General features: G+C 34.6%; 1 protein-coding gene across 5 annotated transcripts in view; it reads right to left on the bottom strand.

The window, feature by feature from the left end:
- VPS13A (vacuolar protein sorting 13 homolog A) overlaps window positions 1-14249 on the bottom strand; it is a 258210-nt gene that overhangs the window by 93847 nt on the left and 150114 nt on the right. For all 5 annotated transcript variants that reach the window (XR_009503701.1, XM_059924955.1, XM_059924956.1 and 2 more), the window contains 6 exons: window positions 12996-13143; window positions 9848-9998; window positions 2412-2539; window positions 1943-2112; window positions 1024-1241; window positions 81-313 (listed from right to left, as the gene is read on the bottom strand). Coding sequence is in view for 4 of the 5 variants with exons in the window: in XM_059924955.1 (XP_059780938.1) it covers window positions 81-313; window positions 1024-1241; window positions 1943-2112; window positions 2412-2539; window positions 9848-9998; window positions 12996-13143 (1048 nt within the window). In the remaining variant the exon portion in view is untranslated. The remainder of the gene's footprint in view (window positions 1-80; window positions 314-1023; window positions 1242-1942; window positions 2113-2411; window positions 2540-9847; window positions 9999-12995; window positions 13144-14249) is intronic.

Raw genomic sequence — 14249 nt, 5'->3', positions numbered from 1 at the left:
TATGTAGGCACTTTCTTAAATGATATACGCTAAATACAAAATAGTTTACAATTAAGCTGATAAGTAAATAGTAAACTCACAGTAGTGATTTTTCCTTTTCTCTTGACTGGAAGAAATGGGCATGCTCTCACTTGGAGATCTTTAATGGCAGCGGTCATTGTATTATTTTCAAAGTCACCTTGCCAACAAATCTCACATTGTGTTGTAATGACTAAGGCAGGAGCATCATTTCTTGTCATATCAGCCACAAACACAATTTCAGGATTTTTAATAATAATATTAATCTCCCACTTCTCTGATTGTTGTACAAGTACTAAAATAGAAATAAAAACAATATTTTAAAATAGTTATAAATCTTTCTTATATACATTACTTATGAAAAATTATTATTTACAGGAAAATGTTATTTTCACTCTAAGTAAAAAGTAAAATAAAAGAATCTTAGGTCCCAAAGGAATTTACTGCAACTCTCTTGGTATAAGATTTAAAGAAGGTATAGCCATAAGAATATTTCAAAATGTAGGGAAAAATCTCCACTATTTAATGGCAGAGCTGGAAATAAATCTAGTTTCTAACTCTCAGCTTGACACTCTTTCTACTATACCACAATGAATGAAATATGTAAAAGATAATAGAAAATTATAAATATTGAATATAACAAGAATAAAAGAGGACTTAAAGTTAAAATACTATCTTTAATTATGAAAAGGACTGGCTGTTTCATTATTCTCTCTCCATTTTCTTCCAACGAATTCTTTCAAATTACTGTCTTCAAAGAAGTACAATTACTTATTTTAATATAGGTCTCATAATTTTTGAACCCAATACATATTTACACCTTGAAAAATATGCAAACTGTACATCTTATCAGAAAACACATTTAAGTTATCCTTTTACCTCTGAAAAATAAAGATTTTTAACTTATTAATCCACTTAACCTCATCATCTAGAAGGCTAATCAAGGTAAGTGCTATTATAGCACTTCAATAATACAGATATTAAATGTTTTAGCCAATAACTAACCTTCTTCTTTAGCAGGCCATGTTTGAACACTGGTTTCTACAGCAGTGCCTGTAGTGTAGGCCTCAAGAAAGACATTTGCAACTGTCAGCAGAAATTCCACACTTGCACAAATATACATTTCTTGAAGGACTAAATCAGCCACCCAACCGTCTCTGACTCTCCTATACCTTATATCCATCATGTCCTTTTTGTCAAACCCAACTGTTAGTCCTATCATTCTGAAAAACACAATAATAACAATTCCTATGAGTATCTTACAAATAATCAAACACACCAATGAAACTCAAAGACCTCTTATCCCTTTCACTGACAGCAAACCAGCATTCTGAAGTCATTTCTCTTAGTAAGATCACAAAGTACTCCAAATAATAAACTTACAGACTTTGGGAGCTCAACTGTTTCATAAATTAGGAAGTATATCCTTTTTTTTTTATTATTTTTTTTTATTTTTTATTTTTTTTGGCTGCACCCTGCAGCATGTGGGATCTTCCCTGACCAGGGAACGAACCCGCACCCCCTGCAGTGGAAGCACAGAGTCTTAACCACTGGACCACCAGGGAAGTCCCCAGGAAGTATATCCTTAAGAAATTATCAGAATTTTGAATCTCAGCATATTTTTTTCTCAATTTTTCATATATTGCCCATTACAATTTGCATGGATTAATAATTTAGATAATACAGATTAATTTAAAAACCGATTTAATTACACTGATTATTTCTATACAACCCATCAATCAACCATTCAGCAAGAACAGCACATAACCAGGGCATTTAAAATGTTGGCTTAGAACTATGGACTCAACTGCATGGAAGCTCTGAAGATTTTAGTAAATACCCAGAAAATGAACATGCAACTTTGGGAGTAAGTTCTGTAAAATATACCAACCATTTCTCAAGTAAAAACTTAGAACACTATTACCTAGGAGTTGCCTTCTTGACATGAGGCCTTTTGTCATCTAAAATACAGTTTTTTAATGAGAAGGAAGAAAATGTTGAGTCATCTGTAGACATTTTTAAAGTACTTATAATATTCTCCAACTTAAATTCAGCAAGTTTCAGAGAAGGATCACGAATATCTGTAAAGGAAGTCTGTGGAAGAGGAAATCAATACAAATTTTACACAAAAACACAAATTTATAACATATTTTAAGACATGAGATACCACATTCTCTATCTCCAAAGAGCTCATAATGAAAGGTATGAAAAATATTAACTTTAAAATTTTATTTTTCATATCACTGGCTATAGGAAAGATAACTCATTTTAAAAGGCAAATAGTTAAAATTATTTTATTATTAAAGTGAAAAGATCAACAATTTTTCTCAGAGGAACAGATATTCCAAAATACAGGAAACAAGAGAAAATATATTTTATTTTCTTCAGCTTACCTGTTTAGGATCTGGACTATACAGTACCATGGTGAGATAATCAGTTCTGAAACTCATATTTAGTGTTGTCTTAACTTGGGAAGCATGTGAATGTACTTCTACCACAGCAGCCGTCACTACAGTTGTTCCTTGGAAAAATTAAAGTTATTGGACAAAAGAAGAAAGTCAGGAATGGTAGAACTCATTAAAACAGACCTGAACTAGATTTAACATAATTATTAAATAAATGGGTAGGTATAATGTTTTTCAAAAAAATTTAAAAGATTTAAAAATTCTGATGTTGAACTCACTAACTCCTGGCTTAGGATTCTTTACATAATAACCTGAGAGTATTAATTAAACTCTTGGTTTACTTTTAATAAACTCTTGGTTTAATTTTTGTAAAACGAGAATAAAAGAACTAACCACTGGGTTTGTTTTGGAGATTAAGCAAAACAGCATGCATAAAATGCATACTAGAGTACCTGGTATATGTGTTTGGTATTTAAATTTTACTTCAAAATCTAAAACCAAACAAGATACTTTAGATGACATTTAAAAAATTGTTCCGCTAAACAAAAGGATCCAAAATTCAATCTTTTCTACATTTCATATTTTTGGACAAGGTATTATATATACATGGTACATATTAAATGGACATATAATAAAAACATAGCAATTCCTAATTCTCATTATACTAGACTCCAGAGACAAGTACCACCATTCCAGGTAACTTATTTTTTAATTTAGGTAAAATTTACATCCGTGAAATGTATAGATCTTATCTGAAACATTTAACGAGATTTGATAAATATATACATCCATGTCACCAACACTCCAATTAAGATACTCAACATTGGGGCTTCCCTGGTGGCGCAGTGGTTGAGAATCTGCCTGCTAATGCAGGGGACACGGGTTCGAGCCCTGGTCTGGGAAGATCCCACATGCTGCGGAGCAACTAGGCCCGTGAGCCACAACTACTGAGCCTGCGCGTCTGGAGCCTGTGCTCTGCAACAAGAGAGGCCACGATAGTAAGAGGCCCCCGCTTGCCGCAACTAGAGAAAGCCCTCGCACAGAAACGAAGACCCAACATAGCAATCAATCAATCAATCTTTAAAAAAAAAAAAATGATACTGAACATTCACATCACTCCACAAAGTTCCCTTACACCACTTTCCCAGTCTATCCCAACCTCCCTACCATTCTAATTTCAATCATCTTAGATTAGTTTTGTTGGTTCTTAAATTCTGTATAAATGCAGTAAGATATATCATACTCTTTCACGTTTAGTTTCTTTCAGTTAATATTTCTGAGATTCACCCATGTTACTGCATGTGTCAGTAGCTCATTCTTTCTTATGTACTCTGAAAATGCATTGCATGAAAATAAAGTTTATCCATCCTAGTGCTGATGAACATATGGGTTATTTCCAGATTTAAGCTATTATGAATAAATCTGTTGTAAATATTCCTAAATAAGTCATTTTGTGTATATATGCACTTATTTTGGGGTGCGGTGGGGGTAAATACTTAGGCTTATAATTGTTTGTTATAGGGTAGGTATACATGAACTGCCTAACCTTGTCAAAAGTAGTTATACTATTTCACTTTCTTAAGAGCCACATGTGAGAGTTTCAGCTGTTTCACATTCTCGTCAACATTTGGTGTTGTAAGTCTTTTAAACTTTAGTCTGGTAAACGGAAGTCTTCTTGGTAAATAACTATGTTAGCACCTTTTCATGTACTTACTGTCCATTTAACCTATTATCCTTTCTAAAGTATCCAAATCTTTTGGTCATTTGTTTTTTAAAAAGTTACTAATTTCAAGGAGCTCTGTATTCTAGGTATAAGAACAAGGTCAGATAAAGGCATCTTGAATATTTCGTCTAGTCTGAAGCCCAATTTTTCACAATCTTGATACTATCATTTTTTCCCCCCTTTTTAAAAATTAATTAATATTTTTTTGGCTGCGTTGGGTCTTCCTTGCTGCAGCGGCCTTTCTCTAGCTGTGGCGAGAGGGAGCTCCTCTTTGCTGCGGTGCACGGGCTTCTCATTGCGGTGGCTTCTCGTTGCGGATCGCAGGCTCTAGGGGCGTGGCCTTCATTAGTTGTGGCGCATGGGCTCAGTAGTTGTGGCTCGCGGGCTCTAGAGTGCAGGCTCAGTAGTTGTGGTGCATGGGCTTAGTTGCTCCGCAGCATCTGGGATCTTCCCAGACCAGGGCTCGAACCCGTGTCCCCTGCATTGGCAGGCAGATTCTTAACCACTGTGCCACAAGGGAAGTCCCTGACACTATCTTTTGATGAGCAGAAGTTTAACATTTTGACGAGTTCTACTTCATAAAGTTTTTCCTTTATGGTTAGTGCTTTTTTATCTATCCAAGGAATCTTTGGCTATCCCATGAAGATATTCTTTCATGTTCCTTCTTCTAGAAGTTTAGAAGTTTTAGCTTTCAAATATATGCCTTTCATCCATTTCAAATTAATTTGTGTATGGTGTGAAGGGACAAGTTCAATTTTTCCTACACTTACCTAGTTATGACAGCACCATTTGTTTAAAAGTTTATCTTTTCCCTATTGACCAGTCTTTGCTGAGTAGCAGTTTACTTGTATGTCTTCTGGACATTCTGTTCTGTTTTACAAATCTATTTGTCTATGTTATGCCAATAACATACTAACTTAATTATTGAAGATTTATTGTAAACTGTGAGATAGTGTAAATCTTTGCTCTTCTTTCATACACACACACACACACACACACACACACACACACGGCTATTCTTGATCCTTAGCATTTCTATATAAGCCTTTAAAGTAATTTTTAAATTTCCATTAAAGTTTGCGATTATGTTGAATATATAAATCAATACGGTGAGAACTGACATTTAAACAATATGGATATTTTAACAATACTGAGATTTTTCAATGCACAACCATGGCATACATTTTCACATATATAGGTCATTTAGTTTTTCTCATGAGTATTTGGTATCTTTCAGTGTAGCAGTCTTGCATAATTTTGTTAAATTTCTTCCTAAGTATGTTTTCTGATGCTATTGCAAATAGTTTTTAAAGTCCTATTTCTCAATTGTTACATATTAACCCTGTATCTTGTTAAAAATGCTAAATTAATTTAATTCTAGGAATGTGTTGAAGACTTCTTAGGGTTTTCTGTGTAGTCAGTCATGTTGAGAAAAAAGGCATTTTTAATTCTTTCTACTCTGTAGCCCTATTAATCCTTCTCTTGGGGACTTCCCTGGCAGTCCAGTGGTTAAGACTCTGTGCTTCCACTGCAAGGGGTGTGGGTTTGATCCCTGGTTGGGGAACTAAGATCCCACATACCACGTGGTGTGGCTGAGAAGATATTAAAAAAAAAAAAAATTCTTCCTTTGGCTGTATTGCTCTGTCAATGACTACCAGCTGAACAGGAATGGTGAATGTGGACATTCTTGCCTTGTTCCTATTTTAGGTGGAAAACTTTCTACTTCATCATTAAGTATGCCTTTTTAGACATTTCTAGTTTTTAATCACAAATAGGTGCTGAATTTTATCAAATGTTTTTCCTGCATCTATTGAGGTGATATAACTTCTTCTCCTTTCTCTATTAATTTGGTGAGTTACCTTAACTGATTTTTGAGTGTTAAACCAACTTTTCATTTTGGGATAATTCTCAGTTGGCCAAGATGAAATATCCTATATCCTTATTGCTGGATTCAGTATACTAATATGTTGTTAAGAATTTTTATGCCTGTGTTCATGAGGGATACTGGTGTGCAATATTCTTTTCTTGAAGTGGCTTTTTCTGTTTTGTTTTTGATTTTAGTTTTTGGTACCAGGGTAATGCTTGCTTTATAAAATGTCTAAGGAAGTGTTCCCCCCTCCTCTATTTTCCAAAGAGTTTAACACTGGTATTATTTCTTATTTAAATATTTAATAGAATTCACCACTGAAATTCAATTCTTTTAATAGATACAGAGCTACTCAGATTTTCTATTTCATCCTATGTCAGTTTTGGTAATTCTTTTTTCCAAAAAATTTTTACACTTCATATAAGCTCTAGAATTTATTATCACAAAATTATTTATAATATTCCCTTACTGTCCTGGTAGTGAACTACTGCAATCTAATTAATTCTGATATTGATAATTTGTTTTCTATCAGTCTTGCTAAGGATTTATCAATTTCATTAGTCTTTCCAATGAAAACAATTTTGGACTTTGGTAATTTTCTCTCCTGCTTATCTGTTTCTCTTTCACTGATTTCTACTGTTGTCTGTATTACTCTCTTCCTTTTATTTATTTTGGGTTTGATCTGCTCTTCTTCTAGTTTCTTGAGGTAGAAGATTTTATCTTTGATTTTTAACTCCAGTATAGTCCTTTATAGCTACAAATTTTTCAGCACTGCTTTAGTTGCATCCCACAAATTTTGACATTTTATGCTCATTATTTTTCAGTTTAAATAATTTTGATTTCCCTTTTTCTTTTTTAACCCATCAGCTATTTAGAAATTGTTTAATGTCCAAGTATTTCAAGCTTTTTTGACATCCAATTGCTATTGATTTCTAACTTAATTCCATGTGGTCAGAAAACTTTAGCCCCTCCCTCCCCCCAATGGTCTATCTTTGTGAATATTCCAGGAGTCCTTTAAAAAAAGTATATTCTGCAATTGTTGAGTGAAGTATTATATTAATGTCAATTAGGTCAAGTTTTTTAACAGTATTCAAATATTCTATATTCTTTCTGATTTTTTAGTCTATATTCTATCAACTAAGAGTGGTGTGTTAACTATCCAACTATGATTTTGTATATGTGTATATCCTCCTTTAGTTCTGTCACTTTTTGCTGCATATATTTTGAAGCTCTGTTATTAGCACATACACATTTAGATTTCTTTTATTTCCTTTGTGAATTGATCCCTTTATTAAAAAAGACAAAAACAAAAACAAAACTTGTACGTGTCTTTTTGGATTATGGTTTTCTCTGGGTATATGCCCAGTAGTGGGATTGCTGGGTCATATGGTAATTCTATTTTTAGTTCTTTGAGGAACCTCCATACTGTTCTCCATAGTGGCTGTATCAATTTACATTCCCACCAACAGTGCAAGAGGGTTCCCTTTTCTCCACACCCTCTCCAGCATTTATTGTTTGTAGATTTTTTTGATGATGCCCATTCTAACTGGTGTGAGGTAATACCTCACTGCAGTTTTGATTTGCATTTCTCTAATAATTAGTGAAGTTGAGCATCTCTTCACGTGCATGCACCCCAAGGTTCATTGTAGCACTATTTACAATAGCCAGGTCATGGAAGCAACCTAAATGTCCATCAACAGATGAATGGATAAAGAAGATGTGGTACATATATACAATGGAATACTACTCAGCCATAAAAAGGAACGGAATTGGGTCATTTATAGAGATGTGGATGGACCTAGAGACTGTCATACAGAGTGAAGTAAGTCAGAAAGAGAAAAACAAATATCGTATATTAACACATATATCGGGAAACTAGAAAAATGGTACAGATGAACTGGTTTGCAAGGCAGAAATAGAGACCCAGATGTAGAGAACAAATGTATGGACACCAAGGGGGGAAGGGGGGGTGGGATGAACTGGGAGACTGGGATTGACATATATACACTAATATGTATAAAATAGATAGCTAATGAGAACCTGATAGACCTTCTTGACTCAGAGTTGCTACACACTTTCAATTTGTAAAAAATGCAGTATCTGAAAAGCACAATAAAAAATGAAGCACAATAAAATGAGGTATACCTGTAATTTCTTTAGGAATGGGTATAAAGAAAGTAAACTTTGAGTCACTGGAAATCTGAAAATTATTGTTTTCACATTTAGATGATGGTTTGGCCATATATAGAATCCTAACTTCAAAATAACTTCCCTTAGAAATTTGGCTATATTACTCCATTGTCTTTTATCCTCCATCCATCCCATCCCATCCAGTTTCATTCATGATAAATCTGATTCCAGTCACTTTTTCCCCAAGCCTTAATAGGCAGCCTGGTTTTTCTTCAACTAAAAATATTACTTTTGTTGTTCTGACATTTCATGAACATGTGTTTGCATGGGGAGTCTTCAATCAGCTTGAAACTTCGTAGATTCTTTACAGCCAAGATTTTGTTTCAATATTTACTTAGTTCTGGAGAGTTTTTTTCTATTTTTTCTTTGAAAGATTCTTCTCTTCCATTTCCTCAGTTCATTCTTCTAAAATACTTATTATTCTGGAAATTGGACCTTTTGAACTAAAGCTCTATCACTCTTAAGTTTTATATCACTTTCCATCTCTGTGCTTATTTTTCCTCTGTGTCATAGGAGTACATTAACCATACAGTCCAACTCAGTACTTACATGCTAACCCCATGCTTTGTGCATTTGTTTTGTTTCAAAATTTCGGCAATCATATTTTTGGTTTCCAAGAACTCTTTCTTATCTTGGGAAGGCAGAAGGTAGTGAAGGTAGGATTCGGTTCTTATATTCTCAAAATCCTCTGATTATGAATTAGAGTTTGTTTTCTGTTTGTTCCCATTCTCTTCTGTTTCCTTAATTATTTCTGTTTCATTCAGGAAACACTATCTCTTTATCTTGGTTGCTTTCAGGCTTAGCTTCTTGTGATTTTCTTTATATCTGACCATTAATATTTAACAATAAAGGACTAGGTTGGTTACTCTAGCTAGTAAGAATGAGGATTCCGGTAATGCTACAAATGTAGGTTGTTACTTCGCTGGGATTCTCCCTGACTGGAAAAGCTGTGCAATATATTAGTGCTTTGCAAGAGTGGGTCTTGTGAACTAGCAGATTTCAGTTTGAGGTAGGTAGATTTGGGGTTCCCCAAAATGCCAGAATGAAGAGAACTTTATTCTAGTGAAGCAAAATCATCTCAGCAGTTCTAATTAACCCAATTCTCTATATGTGCTGGTGCTGAACTTAGCACCTAGTTAGGATTCTACATAATAAATTAAATCCAACATTGGATGCAGACTTCTTCTGAGTTACAATTCCCTCTGCTCTATTCCATCCACCTCCTAATTATTTGTTGAAATCCATCATTTACTAATGATCATCCTCTCTTGACATCTCTAATATTTTGATAACTCCTAATATTAATATAAAATAGTCCATCTGGAACATATGCTGCACTAGGAATAAGGGAGAAGGAGGGGATGAAGAGAAAAATTGAAAATAAGGACTTAGGGAAGTTGGGATAACAAGAATAAATACATACTAAGGAATTTTGTCACAACAAGACTTGGAATTTTGATTCAAAGAAAAAAAATCAACAGAATGACTAATAACAGACAAATCAGAAATACCTGAATGAGATTAGCTAAAGAGAAAAGATTTATAAATCTTATTTTACCCAAACCTAGAACTAGGAAGAATGAAAGGAAGGAGAGAAGGAAAGAAGAAAACAGGAGGGGGACTAATTTAAGGTTAAGCACATACCTCCTGAATGGTGTGAAGCATTAGTAGCACCACTAGTAACACTAGACTGATCTTTTATTACTCCACATGAGGCACTATCACCTTCTTCATACCATATGTTGCCGTATAATGTTTTAAAAATAGTTGTTATATCTTCTTGACTAAGAATGAACTGTTAAAAAATAAGATTTGCTCATTTTAACATTACTATTTCATGCAGTCAAAATTTTCATACAAGAAAAACAATTTTCATTTCAATCCTCTACAAAACCAACTTTTAACATATTAGATAATTCTACTAACTGAATATTCCATTTTTGAAATGACCATGTGATCTTCAGTACCTTGTGAAATACAGAACGAAATTAAATGTCAGCATCAATGAAGCTATGAATGATGAACGTTTTTTGTTATGAATGTAGCAATTAACCTACTAATTTTAAACCGTTAAAATGAACTTTCATTTTCAAGTATTCATGTAGCACCTTTGTATTTTTTTGGTTAGTAAGCATCTCAATTTACAAATATAGAATAATCAAAAATAATAAATTTATACAATTGGAAATATTTTACAGTATGTTTTACATGAATTATTTTAGCTGAACCTCACAAAAGTCCTAGATGTAAAGAGTATAATCCTGATTTTATAAGAAGGTGAGGCTTAAATGATTAAGTATCATGCTTAAGTCCACTTAAAGAATGCAACACACTAGCTCAAAACTCCATGTGTTGCAAGTTTAGCCTAAAACCACCAGCATAAGACCTGTCTTGAAAGCTGTGATGGTTAATTTTATGTCAACCTGACTAGGTAATAGTATGTAGAGATTTAGTCAACTATTATTCTAGATGTTATATATATATATATATATATTATATATATATATATATATATATATATATATATATATATATAAAATACACACACACACACACACACACACACACACACACGGTCCTGCAGACCACCTACAAATGCCCAGCTGCCTTCTGGGGCAGATCCACTAGAATGAAATTGAGTCTTCCCCTATCAAGAGACACCCGAGGAGTTAGCAGCTGTTGCAGTCCACCTTAGGGGACCACATATTTGACTCCCCCTGGACCTCAACTTCAGAGTCAGGGAGAGGTTAAAACTGAGTCTTCAAGAAGTCAGTCTAATGCATCCAGACCAAGAGTATACACACACATACATACATACATACATACATACATACACACACACACACACACATATCCTATTGGTTCTATTTCTCTGAAGAACTCTAATACAACAGCAATTCAGTTAAAAAAAAAAAAAAAAGATCTGTGAGTTTTAAATTGATATGTCTAATAACCTCAAGGAGCTGACTTCAATTCCACAAAATTTAACAGTTTTATTTGCATTGGGCTTCCTTTGACTGCATTTCAAAAGTGATAAACTAATCTAGTGTTTTAAGATTAACTCCATGTGTACCTTATTCCTGCTACTTATGTTTTGTTTTTAAATTTTCATTTATTCATGACACTTATTTTGTGATTATTATGTAGCAGGTATTGCAAAAATAGTATATTCATATAAATTAATAAAATGAAATTAAATATTACAACTTCTAAACCATAGTCTTTCAATTAGTGCATGTATATTGAATGCCCCCCAAATAACTGATATTAATCATTACTCTTCACTCTTGCCAACAGCTCAGTGCAGGAAGCTGGAAGAACTGTAAGGATCCAAGGAATACTGGTCTGTGGCTCCTACATGTCAGGACTGGCTGTGTGTGCTACCACCGAACATCTGACAAGTCAAAAATCACAAACTGCAGCACTTAGCCTGGATGCATTAGAGTAACCGATTCTAGCCTCTCTGTGATGCAGAGGATGATGTCCAAGAGGGTTCCAATGTGTGAACCTGGGGGTGAGCCACAACAGCTGCTAACTATTCAGACAGATCACTGCAGAGGAAGACCCAATTTGATCTGTCCTGGAAGGCAGCTGGACATTTGCAGAAGGTCTGCAACATCATCTGAACATTCTGCATGGATTTTCCCTGGAGAAGAGTGAAGGAAAATGGTGTCCCAGCCGCCCCACACAAATCTGCCTAATGACTGGGCCCAGTGGGGAGAAGATTTGCCCAGTATGCTAGGTAGAACCTGCTACTTATGTTTTATAAGTTTCTAACTGTTGTCTTACCAATACAAAGAGACTTCAATTATTTATCTTAAGAAGATATTGCCCATCTATAATTTAAGGAGTCCATATGATCTTATACAGAGTTTAAAGATCTTGAGTTGAGATCATCATGTTTTAAGTTCTAAATACATTTTTAAGTTAAAAATCTGAAATTTTTAAAATGATTTTCTCTTTTTGAATATAATTTTTATGGGGAGAAATAGAAAGGGAAATGGGGGGGTGAAGGGAGGGAAGAGAATCTGTTAAGTAGGTTTCTTAAAGAAATCTTCCAGAAAGAGTGTGTGTTGCTGTCACTTTAGCAAAACATGTGATACAGTTTTGACTTCCATCCAGTTGAGAGGTAAAAATATGAACTTGTGGATAGTTACACTGGAGATCTGTGACACAATATCAACCAGTAGGGAAGTAAAGTTATGTCTAAATTACTAACCATTTGCCATTTTCATCTTCAACCACTCCATTCTTCTAGGACCTTTGCTACGTTACTTCATATATTCCCATAGCTTCAAATACCATCTATAATCTGATGATTTCCAAATCATTATTTCAAGCCTTAGACCTCTCCACTAAGATCTTTATTAAAATATCTAACTGACTACTTACAGCACCATGTCTAATATTTGTTTCCTTCATGAGATTTACCATAATTTATAACTATTTTAATTGTGTGCCTGTGTACTTTTTTACTGTCTATCTCACCTCTGGACCACCACCACCACCAACCCCTGCGTTATACTGGTAAGTTCCATGAAGCCAGAGATAATGTCACAACTTCTTTGCCACCGGATCTCCAATATCTGGCACAGGGTCTAACACTCAGTAGGCACTCAAATATTTGTTGAATAAATGAATGACGAACATTCAATGCATTCTAGGTTGTATGCTATTATTTCATCTGTGACCAAGGTAATTAATATATAACTTCTACACACAAAATGACTTATGTCCCCGAGCAATATTTTTTAACAAACAAAATAGGAATCAATAAGCACCCAAAAGTTACCTCCATGGGCTTCAGTTGAGCATTTACATTAAAACAAGGAACTTCCTGGTACCACTCCCAGGATAAATTTCGCTCAACAATCACCTCAAGATTTAGTGGCAATAGTAGATCCAGTACTTCCTGGTATGCATCATTAATAAATTGAGACCTATAAGAAAAAATAAAATTGTTTTGAATAGTTTCATACAAAATCAGATAGTTAAAAAATTAATCATTTTATATACAAATAATAGAAATCAATACTTTTGTGTGTGTGAAGAGAAAAATAAAATCGAACAGGCTTTCCATGTAAAATGAGAGATGAAAGTCACCCAACTTTCAAAGTCACCCACTAGAAACATACTAGAAACCTGGGTGACTTTCTCTGAGGTGAAGTGTTCCATGTTGAAGAAAAATGAATTTTTTAAATAGGATTTTGCAGTATGTTAAAAAGCGCCAAAAATATACAAGTTGAACCGGTTTGCAGCGCAGAAACTGAGACACAGATGTGGAGAACAAACGTATGGACACCAAGGGGGGGAAAGTGGCGGGGAGTGGGGGAAAGTGGCGGGGAGGGGGGGTGGGGTGGTGTGATGAATTGGGAGATTGGGATTGACATATATACACTAATATGTATAAAATGGATAACTAATAAGAACCTGCTGTATAAAAAAATAAAATAAAATTCAAAAATTAAAAAAAAATATACAAGTTGGACAATAAACTCTTAAAATGAGAATTATCTCTACATAATCTATAAACATACATTATACGAGACCTTATTATGAAAACATTTAGGGGCTTCCCTGGTGGCGCAGTGGTTAAGAATCCACCTGCCAATGCAGGGGACATGGGTTCGATCCCTGATCCGGGAAGATCCCACATGCCACGGAGCAACTAAGCCTGTGCTCTATAACTACTGAGCCTGCACTCTAGACCCTGCGAGCCACAACTACTGAGCCTGCGTGCCACAACTACTGAAGCCTGCGTGCCTAGAGCCCGTGCTCCACAACAAGAGAAGCCACTGCAACGAGAAGCCCGCGCACCGCAACAGCAGCCCCCACTCGCCGCAACTGAAGGAAGCCCGTGTACAGCAACAAAGACCCAACGCAGCCCAAAATATATAAATTAATTAATTTTAAAAAAACAATGATAACATTTAAAGTCACTGACTTACACATGTTAGCAGATTACCACATATCCCCTTTACTTCATAAGAAACCAATTTGCACCATATGAAATTCCTATTTCTATGGGTCAAATATACTTGAATAT

The sequence above is a fragment of the Balaenoptera ricei genome, chromosome 6, assembly GCF_028023285.1.
Source record: "Balaenoptera ricei isolate mBalRic1 chromosome 6, mBalRic1.hap2, whole genome shotgun sequence".
Lineage (NCBI taxonomy): Eukaryota > Metazoa > Chordata > Mammalia > Artiodactyla > Balaenopteridae > Balaenoptera > Balaenoptera ricei.
The sequence above is the reverse complement of the archived record's forward strand: the minus strand, read 5'-3'. Positions and strand labels throughout refer to the sequence as shown.